This window comes from Catharus ustulatus, chromosome 7 (genome assembly GCF_009819885.2).
Source record: "Catharus ustulatus isolate bCatUst1 chromosome 7, bCatUst1.pri.v2, whole genome shotgun sequence".
In the NCBI taxonomy this organism is placed as follows: domain Eukaryota; kingdom Metazoa; phylum Chordata; class Aves; order Passeriformes; family Turdidae; genus Catharus; species Catharus ustulatus.
Genome location: NC_046227.1, coordinates 36668645 through 36682088, shown reverse-complemented (window position 1 = coordinate 36682088; position 13444 = coordinate 36668645). Strand labels below are relative to the sequence as shown.

Below are 13444 nucleotides of genomic sequence, written 5' to 3'. Positions count from 1 at the left end.
AATACATTCTGTGGGAAACTGTGTGGAAGATAAAGTTTGGTCAGTGACCTTCTCACTATCCTCTAATCACACAGCACACACTGCTCCAAAGAGGAAAAAAAGGAATATTGTGCAGCTAGAGACACTTTACCTTCCACACATTACATGAATTGAAGTGGAAAACACAAGAGTATCATAAATCTCTATTTCATGCTTTCAGACACTGTAGTGAAATAATAATCTACTGTAACTCACAGGGAAAAAAAAAAAGTGACTTTTGGTTTAGGGCACTGCAATAACACCAACTGTGATACACCTTCGATGAGCATAAAAACAAATGACTGGAAGTTGCTGAAAGGGGAACTTGCCTTTTCGTCTGTGCAACGTTGGAAATGGAGAAAGAGCCTCACATTTCTCATCCAGGAGCAGGAATGACAGAGAGGGAGAGACCTCTCCTGTGCAGGCAGCTCCCAGGGATGAGGCAGAAAAGCTCAGTTTAAATACTCACACATTAATGCAGCAGCATTCAGATACTGTATCTGAACAGACAGAGAGAGTAAATATTGGCTTATGTAGTTACTCCTGGGAAGATTAGGGACACATCAAATATGGATGTCCCCAGCATCCACACACAGGGAGGGTATTGGAAAAATCCCACCTTTAGATATTTGTGGGGAATATCGCTTTTCCCCTTCTTTCTTATTTTTTATTTGTCCTTTGGAAGCAGAATTACTGTAATTACTGTCTCTAAAAGGTGGTTATTTGAAGACTGGTGTTACACGCACGGAAATGTCAAAGCTTTTTTGGTTTCTGCAGCACGAATCTCGGGAATGCAGTGTGATCTTCCTGAAATGGCATTACTGGGGTAATGCCACAGCACAGAAGTTGGGTAAATATTTTCCTTGTGCTCATAAGCTCCTGGCTGTTGACAAATACACTACCTAGAGCAGTAATGCAGGGTAATGATGTCATTACTGGGGATAAACATCGCAGCTGCCGTGTGCGCTTGTAGCTCTTGCAAAATAGAGCTGAGGGTGAATTAGTTTGTGTACTCCACATCTTTCACATATTTCACTAATCACCACAGAAATAATTGCAGGAGCAATTGGTGAGCTAATTCAGACACAGGCGAATCTGAAGTGCTCAAGTTTGAAATTGCCCCTTTTTTTTTTTTTTTGGATCCTTAAAGAGGGTGGAGTGGACAGAATGAAATAGCTCTGTGTCATTGTCCCTTGCTGGTTTCCAATGGGACATGAAACAGCGAGGGTGCAATTAAATATTCTCTGATTTTACTTCCATCCATCTGGAACCAAGAACTACCAGAAGTCTGACAAGACAGCCTGATCTCCAGCCAGATTTCTAGAAATGTTAATAAGAGTTCGTTATTCAAAAAAGCACCTTCAAAACTTCTTAACTACCAGGAAGAGAACCTCAGATGTCTCATCAGCCACCACAATTGCTCCTGGAAAAAGTCCAAGGAGTGCCCAGCAGAATTCTCCTGCTACCAAACCTGTGAATGTCTGTACATAATCAAACCTGCAGAAATCATATCACAGAGATGTATCATCCATGTACAAGATAATGCAGGTAATTAGAGATCAGGAATAAAACCTTTTGAAAAACCTTCAAGGGATGGACAGAAAGGAATAGCATTTTAACAGATATTCTCTTGAGAACGTCATTCAAAATAAATTTCTGTATTTATGTGTATTAATTTATAAGGAGTGTATTTAACTGTATTGATTCAGAAGGAGACTCTTCCCTTTGCTTAGAGATTTCCAAGTATAAATCAGAGACTCACCGGGGGTGGAACACCATTTCCAGTGCTTTGGTCAGGTACATATCAGCTGCAAAACGAGCTCAGGACCACACAGGACCTGCAGAGGCTTTGTGGGGTGGTTTATGGCAATAGCAGAAAGTCACCAGCAGAATTTTCTCGCTCCATTTTGTGCAGTGTAACTTAATGGCATTATCGACATCTTCTGTGATATACATCCTGTGATCAGTGCAATTACTGCATGTCATCACCACTGTAAATTTACCCAGCCTGAAACCATTTTAAACTTAAACTGCATACTTAAGAACTACTATCCACCTCCTCTTTGTAAATTAGCTGTATGATTTATCTGTGGGAACCATTTCAAAAAGTATACATTCAGAAATACATATACCACATGATGTCTTTTCCATATGGCATCTCATAATTATTTTGCTGTGTGTGAACATGATGAAAACAGTTTCATAATTCTCTAAGGGTTAGGGTAAATTATTTCAATTAGACATATTTCAGAGCAAACATTACCTTAGGGTTTATTAATAATAGTACCTGAGAAGGAACAGCTGCCTTTTAAGCAGTGAGAGCTGTCAACTTCTCACTGCCCCCCTGTAGCACCCCTTTTGTGACTCTAAAAAAATGGTAGATTTTCTCATGCTTTACCTAAACAGAGGACTTGGCAGCAGAGACCTGGTTGTAATCCTCAGCAAGGGAGCTGGTGGGTGGATTTTTTTCTCTATAAACTCTTGTATAAACCACACCAGTCTCCTGGTATTTATTTTGTGTAATGCTGGAAATCATACACAGATCCAACAGGCCATGTAAAGGAGTTTTGTAACTTCCTGAAATGCTTTCAGGCAAAATCTTTTCTCCAACAGCAGTCCCAGGCTGTCAGGATAATATCATCATTTTTTAAAGGCAAGGTTCCTCAACTATTTGTAATAGGATAGCTTTGAAAAGACAAAATGCAAATCTAAATTAGATCAGCTCATTATTAGGAATTGCTATTGGAATTAAAAAGAAAAATTAAAACGAAAATTAGCTCCATTGTCAGAGTGTGTGGACTGTTTTGCAAGCTTGCCTTGCAGTTTTCCGTGCTGCATTCCTCATTTAGTTGTTTTCATATATTAAAACTAAAATGATGTGCCTTGATTTTGAATGACCAGTTGTGTGGGAATACCTCTCTGCTCAGATCAGCCCACCTGCTTTGATGCTCCACACAAACTCATCTCCCTCTTTGCAAGGAATACTTTAATTTAACTCACAAATGCCTAAGGATCCGTGTAAACCCCCAAATCTGAAAGGGAAGTGTGCTGAGAGCCAGCCAAGGAGCAGGCTTGGAAAATCCCTGCCTCTCCTCACCCTCCACAGCGTTCAGAGGGGTGAGTGAATTGACCCTGAATGCACAGTCACTAAAGCTGGGTTGAAAAAAGGGACAGAGCTATGTCTGTTGGCTAATAAATAATGCAGGTACAATCTCACAGAGGGCTGGTGTGACTGAACACTTGTTACAACCTGTGGGCTGCAGGAAAAGTGTTGTGGAGCTGCAGCTCTCAGTCAAAGAGTGGGAGGTGAGGGCATCAGCCCTCCCCAAAATCCTGCTTGTACCAGCCTCAAGCATGGAAGAGGGATGAAAGCACTCAGTATGGGAAAAATAGAAATTTAAACTGAAATACCTCTAGTAAGAATTAAACTTTAAAATTAATGTGTTGAGAAATCAGTTCTCACCTTGGCTGCCAGTTTGATCCAGCAATTCTTGTGTGCCTATGGGGAGTGGGATTCTCATTTAGTTCATCAATTCCACCCCAAATATTTACACTCACACACACAAATAGCACCAAAAGAGAGAAGGAGGATGTAATTACATGCAGAACTGCAGGTGTTACACACAGAATCACAGAATGGCTTGGGTTGGAGGGGCCATTAGAGCCCATCCAGTCCCACCCCCTGCCACAGGCAGGGACACCTTCCACTGGACCAGGGAGCTCCAAGCCCCGTCCAGCCTTGCCTTGGACACTTCCAGGGATGTGCAAACCCATGAAAGCCAGTACCAGGGTATCCAAAATGCTCAGTTATCACCCAGCCAAACACAATTGTTCCACAACATCATTATCATATTTTAATCTTTCCATCTCAACCACAAGAGGAAAAAACTATTTCCAAGCAGAAAAGAAAAATTGATAGGCGAAAGAAATTCAATATATAAAATATTTCCTTTTGGTTCAGGTCCTAGTATTTTTGCCTGGCTCAAGTTCAGGAAGCTCTATAACTTTGTTGAGTAATTTCAAAGGCCCCTTGCCTGTGTCATTGCTCAGGAACACATTTAGCTTTGAAATTGCCACTTTAAATATGAGAGAAGACTTTTTCTCCTCTGCCAATGAAGCCTGTGGATTTCTACAGGGGTTTTTGCCTGTCCCTTCTCCAGGAGGAACCCAGGCAGGTCCCAGCCCCACAAGAACCTTCAGCACTGTGTGCTCCATACTCAGATGTTCTGGGGCAGACTTTCTGTGTCCTGCTCCAGTATGTAGAAATCCACAAGAAGTGAAGGAATGGGAACTAAAAGCCTGAGACTTTTTTTAATAAATTGAATAAACTAGCTTTTGTCTAACGTTTGGACTTTGAAATGGGTTTTTAATTTGGGGAGGAATATATTCCAAATCATGGAAAGTTGTGATCTCTTTCCCCATGTCATCCAAGGAGGGGACTGATCTCTGATCTTTGCTTTCCTCTCTATTTAATTCCTTTATTTGTTCTTCACTCACTCCTTGACCAGACAATCTGTGTTACAGTTCAAATGCTGCTGTACATTTCAAAATCCCACACTTTTCTGGGTTCAGTTCTTTTTGGGCAACTCTCCTGAAGCAATGAAGCTTTCACACTGGCCCTGTCTGCCAGACCTTTTCTTCCTTCACCATTTGCCAACTCATTGGCTTATTTCAATCCAATTTAATAGAGAGGTAGAAGCCCTGAAGATAATTAAATTCCTGTAACTTCTGCAAACATTGGCAGCTGGAGACAGGTAGGGGATTGAAAAGAGAGCCTCTGCTGCAGTAAAAACTGCAGTCATGGGTTTAGCTTGGATATTAGGGAAAATTTCTTCACCAAAAGGGCTGTCCAGGCAGTGGTGGAGTCCCTATCCCCACAAAGGATTTAACAGCCACGTGGATGTGGCACTTGGGGACATGGTCTTGTGGTGGCAGGGTTGGAGAATGGTTGGGCTCAATCATCTCAGAGAGAATTTCCAACCTAAGGAATTTTTAGGAGGCTCCACAGGAACATCTCTGCTGGTTTGGGTTCAGCCAAGAGATTAATGTGAGACAGAGCCCCTGGGGAGAACTGAGGCACTATGTCAAAGGATGGCCAGGTTCAGATCCTTCGTGTCAAATGATGGAGGATCCAAATACTGATCTGCAGTGGCAATGAGACTTCAGGAATTCTGCATCTCAGGGTCCAATGTTAACTCTGCTCCTCCTTTCCACAAGTGCTGCCTCTCTCTAGTTTCACCTAGTTTCTGCAGAAGTGTGTAAGAACTGATGTGATACCTGGTACCCAGGGAGGAGAATCTAATTCCAGATTCAGCATCTGTGCATAAAATGTTGCCCTCAGCCTGCGGTTTTTTAATCTGAAAGCTAATGACAGCAACACAGTGAGTATTTATATTGTCGTTTGTCTTTACAACCACTTCTGGTGTAGGACATTCCTTGTGCTACTCTCATACCTGTTCATAAAATCATTTCAGGAGTGACTTGGTATAAACTTGTGCTCAACAGTTGCACAATATCCTTTACTGGCAATGGGACTCGGCTGGGAGACAGACTTCCATCTGTTAGCAAAAGGTTGGGGGACTGTGAAAACTTATCTATTTCTTTTTCCTCTCTGTCCTTTTTTTCTCTCCCACACTTTGCCTCTTTCATTAGTTGGAGCTAAAAGTCCTTGAGCAGAAAAGGCCTCTTTTTTTGCACCAGATGTTTGCATGAGCCTAACACATTGGGAGCATTTCTTAGTTCAGGTCCAGATGGGCTATTGCAAAGAAGATAATAACAAGACTAGCAAATACTGATGTTCTCATATCTGTATGGCAACATCACCTTTGTAATGGGAGCACTTGTCTGTATACGTTATGAGAAAACATTTTTACTTGCATATTTAGCTGTAACAGCCCCACTGAAGTGCAAACATAAGATCTTAAAACTACCTCCATCAAAATTAATGGACAGCCTGACAGAGATCAAACTTGTTTTCTGCAAAGATTAATAATCTTACAGCATCTAAGACTTTGCCATGCCGGTCTTGTTTCTGTTTCTCTTGCTCTGAGAGAAAGGCTGGACCTCTCCTGACTGTTGTCTGCCACCCACAAGCCTGGCTCAGGACCCATCTATAAATTTCATTTGCCTTTTGAAGAGACGAAATTTTCCTTGACGAAGGTGATTATCAGGTATTAAAGGCTAATCTTATAATAAATTTGTGAATTAGTAAGCTTATTCCTTAACTAGTCAAAAGCAAATCCCTCTTGCTCATACCTTGTTAGGCTGGCATCGTGTGCTATCATATCTCTGGAATTTAATCATTTGTCAGAGTAAAAAAATCCCAAGCAGAGATATTTGCTCACTGAAATGAGCCAGGGTGGCCAGGTTACTCCCCATAATGTGGGGGTTTTTTTAAGATATATTTTTTTAATTAAATCCCAAAGGGCTTTTATTTTGTGTCAATTCGTACAATAAAGTTCTCTTTTATTAGACTGACCTTGCTCGTGTGTTGTTAGCACACTTAATTAAACTCTGAAACATTTAATTCTTTCTGGGGCCCTAATTCTGTTATATACAAACACATTGCTGTGTGCCCTCAACGAGGGAAAGTCAGTGTAATTCGACACAAATTTCAGAGACCTCCCCAAGGCATTTGTTTGTGTGTTGGGCAAAGGAGAGGGGAGGGAAAGAGTTGGATCCTGGCTTTGGAATTGCCCCCGTTTTGAAGGTGAGCACCATCTGAAACGCTTGGACCCACTTCCAAATCCCCCCGCAACCTGGAAGCACGGCTTGACTCCGGCCCAGCTGTACCCAAAAGCAGGGATAAATTATGCATGTGAGGGGCTGCAACAGCCTTCACATTAAATATTGATCTGCTGGTCCTGTGCCACGCTGCGAGCCCGAGCATCTCCAGATCCACCTGTCTGCTCCGCGGTGACGGCCGCTCCCGCAGGAGCGGCTCCGCGGTGCCACACAAAGCCGCTCACATAGGTGGGGCCACGGCAAATCTCCTCAGCGTAATTTATTCCACACCCTTGCTAGCATAACAAGTGTTCCTCAGCCTCTGTGGATGTGTATTCGAGAGGGAGCTGTCTGTCTACATTTGATTTTACATTTCCTTCGGCGGGTTCAGGGATCCATACGCAAAACGCGGCACCCGGGGACGTTCAAGAGGATTGTGAATTCATAAACAATAAATGGATTACAATCAGACATACCTTAACATTTTAATCTCTGGCAGATAGGGTTTAGATAAGTGCTTTTGGGTGGCTCTGTGTAATAGATTTATTCACTATATTCTAGTTGGTCTTTTCTGAACAGAAGGATTGCAGGGAGTGAGGAAACAAAAAGTCTCCTCCAAGGGTTCTCCCATTGCTGGCCTGGCAGGCAGAGCTGCCTTTCAGCCAGCTGAAGCACTGGAATACATGCAAAATCATTTTCAAAGGAGGCACTGGGCACATCATCCAAGAGTAAGGAAAAACCTCTTTCTAATCCCACCACAGCACTTTTTGACCTCAGCCTCCTGCAGTGGGGGCCATATCTTGGAAATTCCCTGTACCCTAGGAGACAGATGCCCTTACAAGCCTTCCTTCTCACACCTTTCCCCCAGCCTCCAACATAAAATGACCATTTTTTGATCTGGAGGAATTTCTGCAGCCACCAACCACCACTGCTGCCCAAGAGATGGGCAAATTGCACCCAAACAACCCAGGTTTCAGGCACAAAAAATAAAAATTGTCCTTCCTGAACTCTCCCTCCCATCCTGCAGCAGTTCTCCTACCTCCAGACGCAGGTCCTTGAGGTACATCAGAATATTGGAGGCAGATGTCTTCTCCAGCCCACTTGCTTGTCTCCTCCACTTGTCAATGTGCTCCTTGTAAAGGTGCTGACGTTTGTTTGAGACATCAAAACTGTAAGACTGAATCAGACCTGTGAAGAATACAAATAACTGTGAGTGTTAAGTAATTTCCCTAACATGAAATAACTGTAAGCAGTTTTCCCAGAATTCCTGCATTGCATCCAAATTTCTAAGTTACAGTGAGTCATCAAAGCCATTTCCAATTATTTTAGAAGGTGCTCCAAACAAGAATCTGAGTAGCCTGACCATATAAGAAAGGTTGGAAGGGTTAAAGTAGGGAATTTAATAGCACACTTGTGTTAAACATTTCCAGTTAAGTCATATATTGAAGATTTTCCACACCTGAAAACATAGAATCTTTCTGAAAATTACTTAGTAAAGAATTAGTGTGGCTTGCCCATTGACTAGGTATTCCAATGAGATGGAAAACTGTTACATGCTCAGCCTTTACTAGATTTCCTTTTTCTTTCTTTTTTTTGTTCTCCTCATTTCAACACAGCCAAGAAGGCACAACATTGGAGAAAACAATGTAATAAAAAAAATATAGGAAAATCATACTTTTTATTATTTTCACAGGAAGATTTGGGTTTAACTCTTGGGAGGAGACTCAGCTCAAATGACATTTTCACACAACCAGTACATCCTCTCCTATCTGCTGCACTGAGCTGGGTTCAAAATAGCTGAATAGCAATAACTACCAGGCCAGTTGTGGATCTGACATTCAGAATCAAGCAGATGGCAAGCACAAAAATACAGTCTGGGTTAAATACTGACCACATTTGCCAGAAGCACAGACAGAGAAACCCCTGCCACATCCAGATCACAGGCAGAGCCCATCCAGATCTACCAAAACATGAGAGCAGAATTCAGTCTAAATTATTCTGTGCTAATAGTACATGGACATCTGACAGTATTTTTCTTTTTATGCTCTTCTTTTTTTTTTTTTTTCCTTTCCTTCAAAAGGATGGAATTTCACTCTGTACCGGGCAGTTTGGCCAAGAGCTTTTTCCCAAATGGATGCAATCCCCTTTCTGATGTGAGTGCCTAAGACCAGTCTCCTGCCATTCCGTGCAGCCACGCTGCCCCCGCGGCGCTGCTGGGTAGGAGGTGATATTTAAAGCCATGCCAATGGAACACAACAGGGGATAGGCAGAGCACCAGCAACAGAAGGAGGATTTTGCAAGAGCTCGCTAGGTCACGTTAAACTCCTTCTCTGGCCACATCCAGTGTCCAGCCCGTATGTCTGAAGATCTTTGCTGGAAAGGTTTTGTTATTTATTTGGAAATTTACTGTGGCTGTGGCTTAACTCTGTGTTTTGGAGCAGTTCTTTAATTGATATCGGGCGCCTCATCCTCCATAAACAACAATCAAAGGAGGACAGAAGGCAGGTGATCAATACCAGTGGATGACCCGGTCTCTATAGGAATGTTACTTATACATCAAAAATTTCTTCTGAAGAGGAGAAAGCAAGTGCACAAGAGCTGAATTTATGAGGTTAAGAGAATCCTACCTTTGGCTAAGCATCAGTAAAAGCCTCGTAGAGAAACTTCTTTGTTTCTGGCACAAATAAATATTTATTATTGCACTGGGGAAAAAAGTACTCTCACAAAGCCTAACTATTTTAATAAAAAATTTAATATGTTTATTTCTTCCAGACAGGAGATAAAAAGCTGTCAGAGAAATAATGGTTTAAATTACAGTGAAATGTTTCTTTCTCTTTCTTCTTTCCCAAAAATCTACGTGGCATGCTCAGAAATTTTATTTTTAGTGAGAAATGTCAAGGAAACACTTTATGGTAAGTGGCTGCTCTCTATTAATTCTTTTGTTATTAAATGTGGGAACATTAATTACCATTAATCGTTTTGGCTCTAGTATAGATTTCCCACAATAAATTCTTTAAACACATATACAAACCCTATAATCTAATCAAGTAATTTTCTTCTACCTACTTGGAAGGGAGAAAACAGCAAGACTCTTATTGTTATTTCTATTTTTTTTTAATTCTGAGGAGGTGGAGGAGGAACTGGCAATGGGACCTCTATAAGAACAGAGAAAGAACCCAGTAACTATTCCAAAAGACAGTATATGTGTTTGTCAGTAGTAATCATGCCTTATAAGAGGTAAAGTGCCTTAATAAAATATAAAGAAATTCAGTAAGGAAGAGATTTATAAAACTTTAGGTTATCAAGGAAATATATTGCTCTGCAAAAACAAAGATAATAATGAAACTTTGGTTTTCCTCGAGAAAATGAAAGAAATACCTGAATTAATTCAGCAGCAATTAGCAAGGTGCTTCCTAATGTAGCTGTGATACAGCCCACATTTCCAGTGCTGACAATGTAGAAGTTCACATTTAGTGACAGAAACATAAGTTTATCAAGAGAAAGAAGAAATTTAAAGTTGCAAATACAGGTTGCTCTTGTCAGGGTAGTCACAGGAGCTTGTGCTCTGCTGTTTTTCACAGGGTAACACTGGGCTGCTGAACTCTTTTTAAACCTGCCATCACCAGATTTTCATACTGGCAGGTGCATTTTTTAAACCACAGCGGGTAATTCTGCACAATACCGTTGTCATTACTCCTCAGAAGCCCTAATTTGAATAAACATGATGAATGAATGAACTGCATTTCTCAGAACAAACAAGCTGCAATCTCCATCTTAAGCACAGAAGCCACCGTGTGACTGATTAAGTATGGATGCTGCTTGCCAAATCTCACTTTCACTTTTAAACTTGTAATTGTTCTCAGAATGAAGTTTCCATAATGAACAGTTAAAACCATTTACCTCAAATATTGATTTACAGTTGGAGACCTTGCATTAATATGTGTCTTAGTCACTTTGGGCCTTTACCACTAATCAAGGTCTGTGCAGGGAGAGGAGAATAATTCAGTGAGGATTCCCTTTATTGGGACATGATCCACACAATGCTCTTCAAAGTCCAGAGTCATTCATCCAAAATTCAGCAGCTAAATAATGCAGCCACATCCCAGCAGCTCCTCAAATCCTCTCACCTCGTGTTAAACTCTTTAGCCCATCCTTGCACAAGGTTAGCAAAGAGATTTTAGTCTCTCCACTCTTTCCTTTCCTCACTCCAGGCAGCTCCCACTGATTCTCCCTCTAAGTTTCAGCTTTTCTGCAGCACCTGATCTCCTCCACACATTTCCTCTTGCTCCCTTGGACTCTGGTATCCTTCCAGTCTTCTTCCAAGGCATTCTAGACACACAGTGTTTAACATAAGACTCAACCTTCTAAGAACAGATAGCCAAACATTACTTCTTCCTTTTTAATCTTCTCTTCCAGAAACTCCCTGAACTGACATAACTCTGCATAGCTGGGTCAATTCCTGTATCACATCCTATTTCCATTCCTAAACCTGTTGCCTTCACACACTGCAAACCCCTTCTTCCAGCAGGTAGCTCAATAGTGTTTTCAAGTAACCTGCAGCTGCTGAGCTGCTCCAGGGGTTCTAGACCTTCTATGTGAGATGATGCATGGATTTTCCCTCTCTTTCCCTAATGAAATGCTCTAGAGGGGAAATAATGAGGGTCATCACAGGTTATATACATTATTTACTGATGGAAATATATTCAAAAAGAATAGTTACTCCAGTAGTTCCCAGAGATGCACAGAACTTTTGTGCATCCACAGAGATGCAATCCTTCACTGGACATGCACAGCCTGCTCAGGGCAGTGCTGGATCCCATCCCTGGAGGGACCCAAAACCTGTGTGGATGTGGCCCCTGGGGGCATGGCCTTGGCAGTGCTGGGGAATGTTGGAATTGATGACCTTAGAGGGCTTTTCCACCCTCAATATAAACCCCACGATTTGCCAAAGCATTGCTGGGGAAACCTGACTTCCCATCTGCTCGGCAGAGAAATCACACCGCGGCCCCTCCAGAGACGTGCTAGAGCGTGGCTCTGAAAAGGCAGGAATGTGAAAAAGCTCCTTTTCACCCCTTCCATCCACCAGCAGAGCCGAGGGTAACCTACTTTCCCCCACGAGTCCCTGTGCCTGAAGGAGCTCAGGCACAATGGAGCACACGGCGCTACCTCACACACAATATTTGATATTTTAGCACCCAAGTACCCGGCATCCCACGGCTTTCCCTCCTCCCAGGATGTCACAGAGTTATTGACATTGACAGAACCAGGTTAACAGAAACTGAAGGAACACTACAAATTCCTGCCCCTAGCAGGAGGGATTCAATAATTGCTTTTTCCCCTTGCCGCTTGTTATTTTTGTATTTGTTTTTGGTTTTTTTAAATTGTTGTTGGTTATTTTTTTCCCTGGTGTAAAAGTTCTCAAGCTCTGGACAACAACAGGTTGCAATACATGGTTGTTGCCCACCGTGCTGAAAATATGCTTTGGATTTTGCACCCTGATCAAGCAGCCTGGACCCCTCTCCAAATGACTCAGTAAAGAGGTAAATTCTGAGGTATAATTTTCTTCAGCTGTATAAACCCCAGTGTTTTTAGAAAAGATAACCTGAGATCACCTAGCATACTTGTGTTATAAGGAAAAAAAAATAAAACCAACATTTTTAAAAATAAATACAGAGTTTTTTTAAATTTATCAATTTATCTCAATTTCTGCTACAAATAGTGAAAACTACCTTTGTCTCAATATTAGTCAGACACATCCAGAAAAAAAAGAAAGAAAAAAAGTAAAGAAAAAAGCAAGACCTGTAATATTTAACAGTACTACATTTTTATCAAATTTAGTCATCTTTTTCAAATCTTTTTTCACTAGATTATGGTCACTTTCCAGGAAAAAAGAAAATTTAAAAAAATAAAATAAATGTGAAAGCTCCAAACATTTTCAGCTTCTGCTGTAGAAGAGACAAAATGCCTGTGACTTGGAGAACCTGTCACAAGTTATAAGCATAAATAGCACAGTTTTATATCTTCGGGAATAACTTCAAATACACAGCACAGCCCCCTGGTTTTAATCTTATTTTTTCCCTTAATAATTGACCTACATAAGCAACCAAATCCTTGGTACATTTTAGTGGCATAATTTAAATTTCTCTTACGTGTACTGTAGAACTGAAGTCCCTAACCAATCATTATGGAAGACTGAGGGCTGGAGTGATGCTTTGGTTGCTGCAGTATTTAGGAAAAAAAAAAAAAAAGAAAAAGGAGAAAAAAAAAACCTCTAGAAATGAACAACCTGGTGGAGGTTTCAATCCATTAGCAGCATTGAGCTTGCCAGTTCTGTACTGCAGCATTTGACAAGGCTCTGAGCCAGAGATTAAGGCACGTCTCCTGAGGAAGGAAAAGAACAGGAGCTTCCACACTTCATTAAGGATATGTTTTATTTGCAAACTGCCAACCCACAGAGTGGCACTGACTTTTGGGTCATGGAAAAGGTTGCAGTTGTGCACTTGAGCCGTGCCAAGTTGCCGAGTTGGATAATACTCTTAAAAAAGCAAATCAAAGAAAAATGATAAGGAAAATAGGGAAATCCACGATTGCAAACCACCTAAAATAGGACTGGAAATGTTACTTGTGCTCCAGTCAGGATTTTCCTCCTCAAAAATTGTGCTAAAGCAGGACAAGAGCCCAAAACAACAGGGAGCAGTTAACT

At 41.3% G+C, this 13444-nt stretch overlaps 1 protein-coding gene across 1 annotated transcript in view; it reads right to left on the bottom strand.

Moving 5' to 3' along the window:
• Positions 1 to 13444, bottom strand: part of LOC116998849 — a 59578-nt gene that overhangs the window by 7740 nt on the left and 38394 nt on the right. The window contains exon 5 of the mRNA XM_033064981.1: positions 7781 to 7929. Within this exon, the coding sequence (XP_032920872.1) occupies positions 7781 to 7929 (149 nt within the window). The remainder of the gene's footprint in view (positions 1 to 7780; positions 7930 to 13444) is intronic.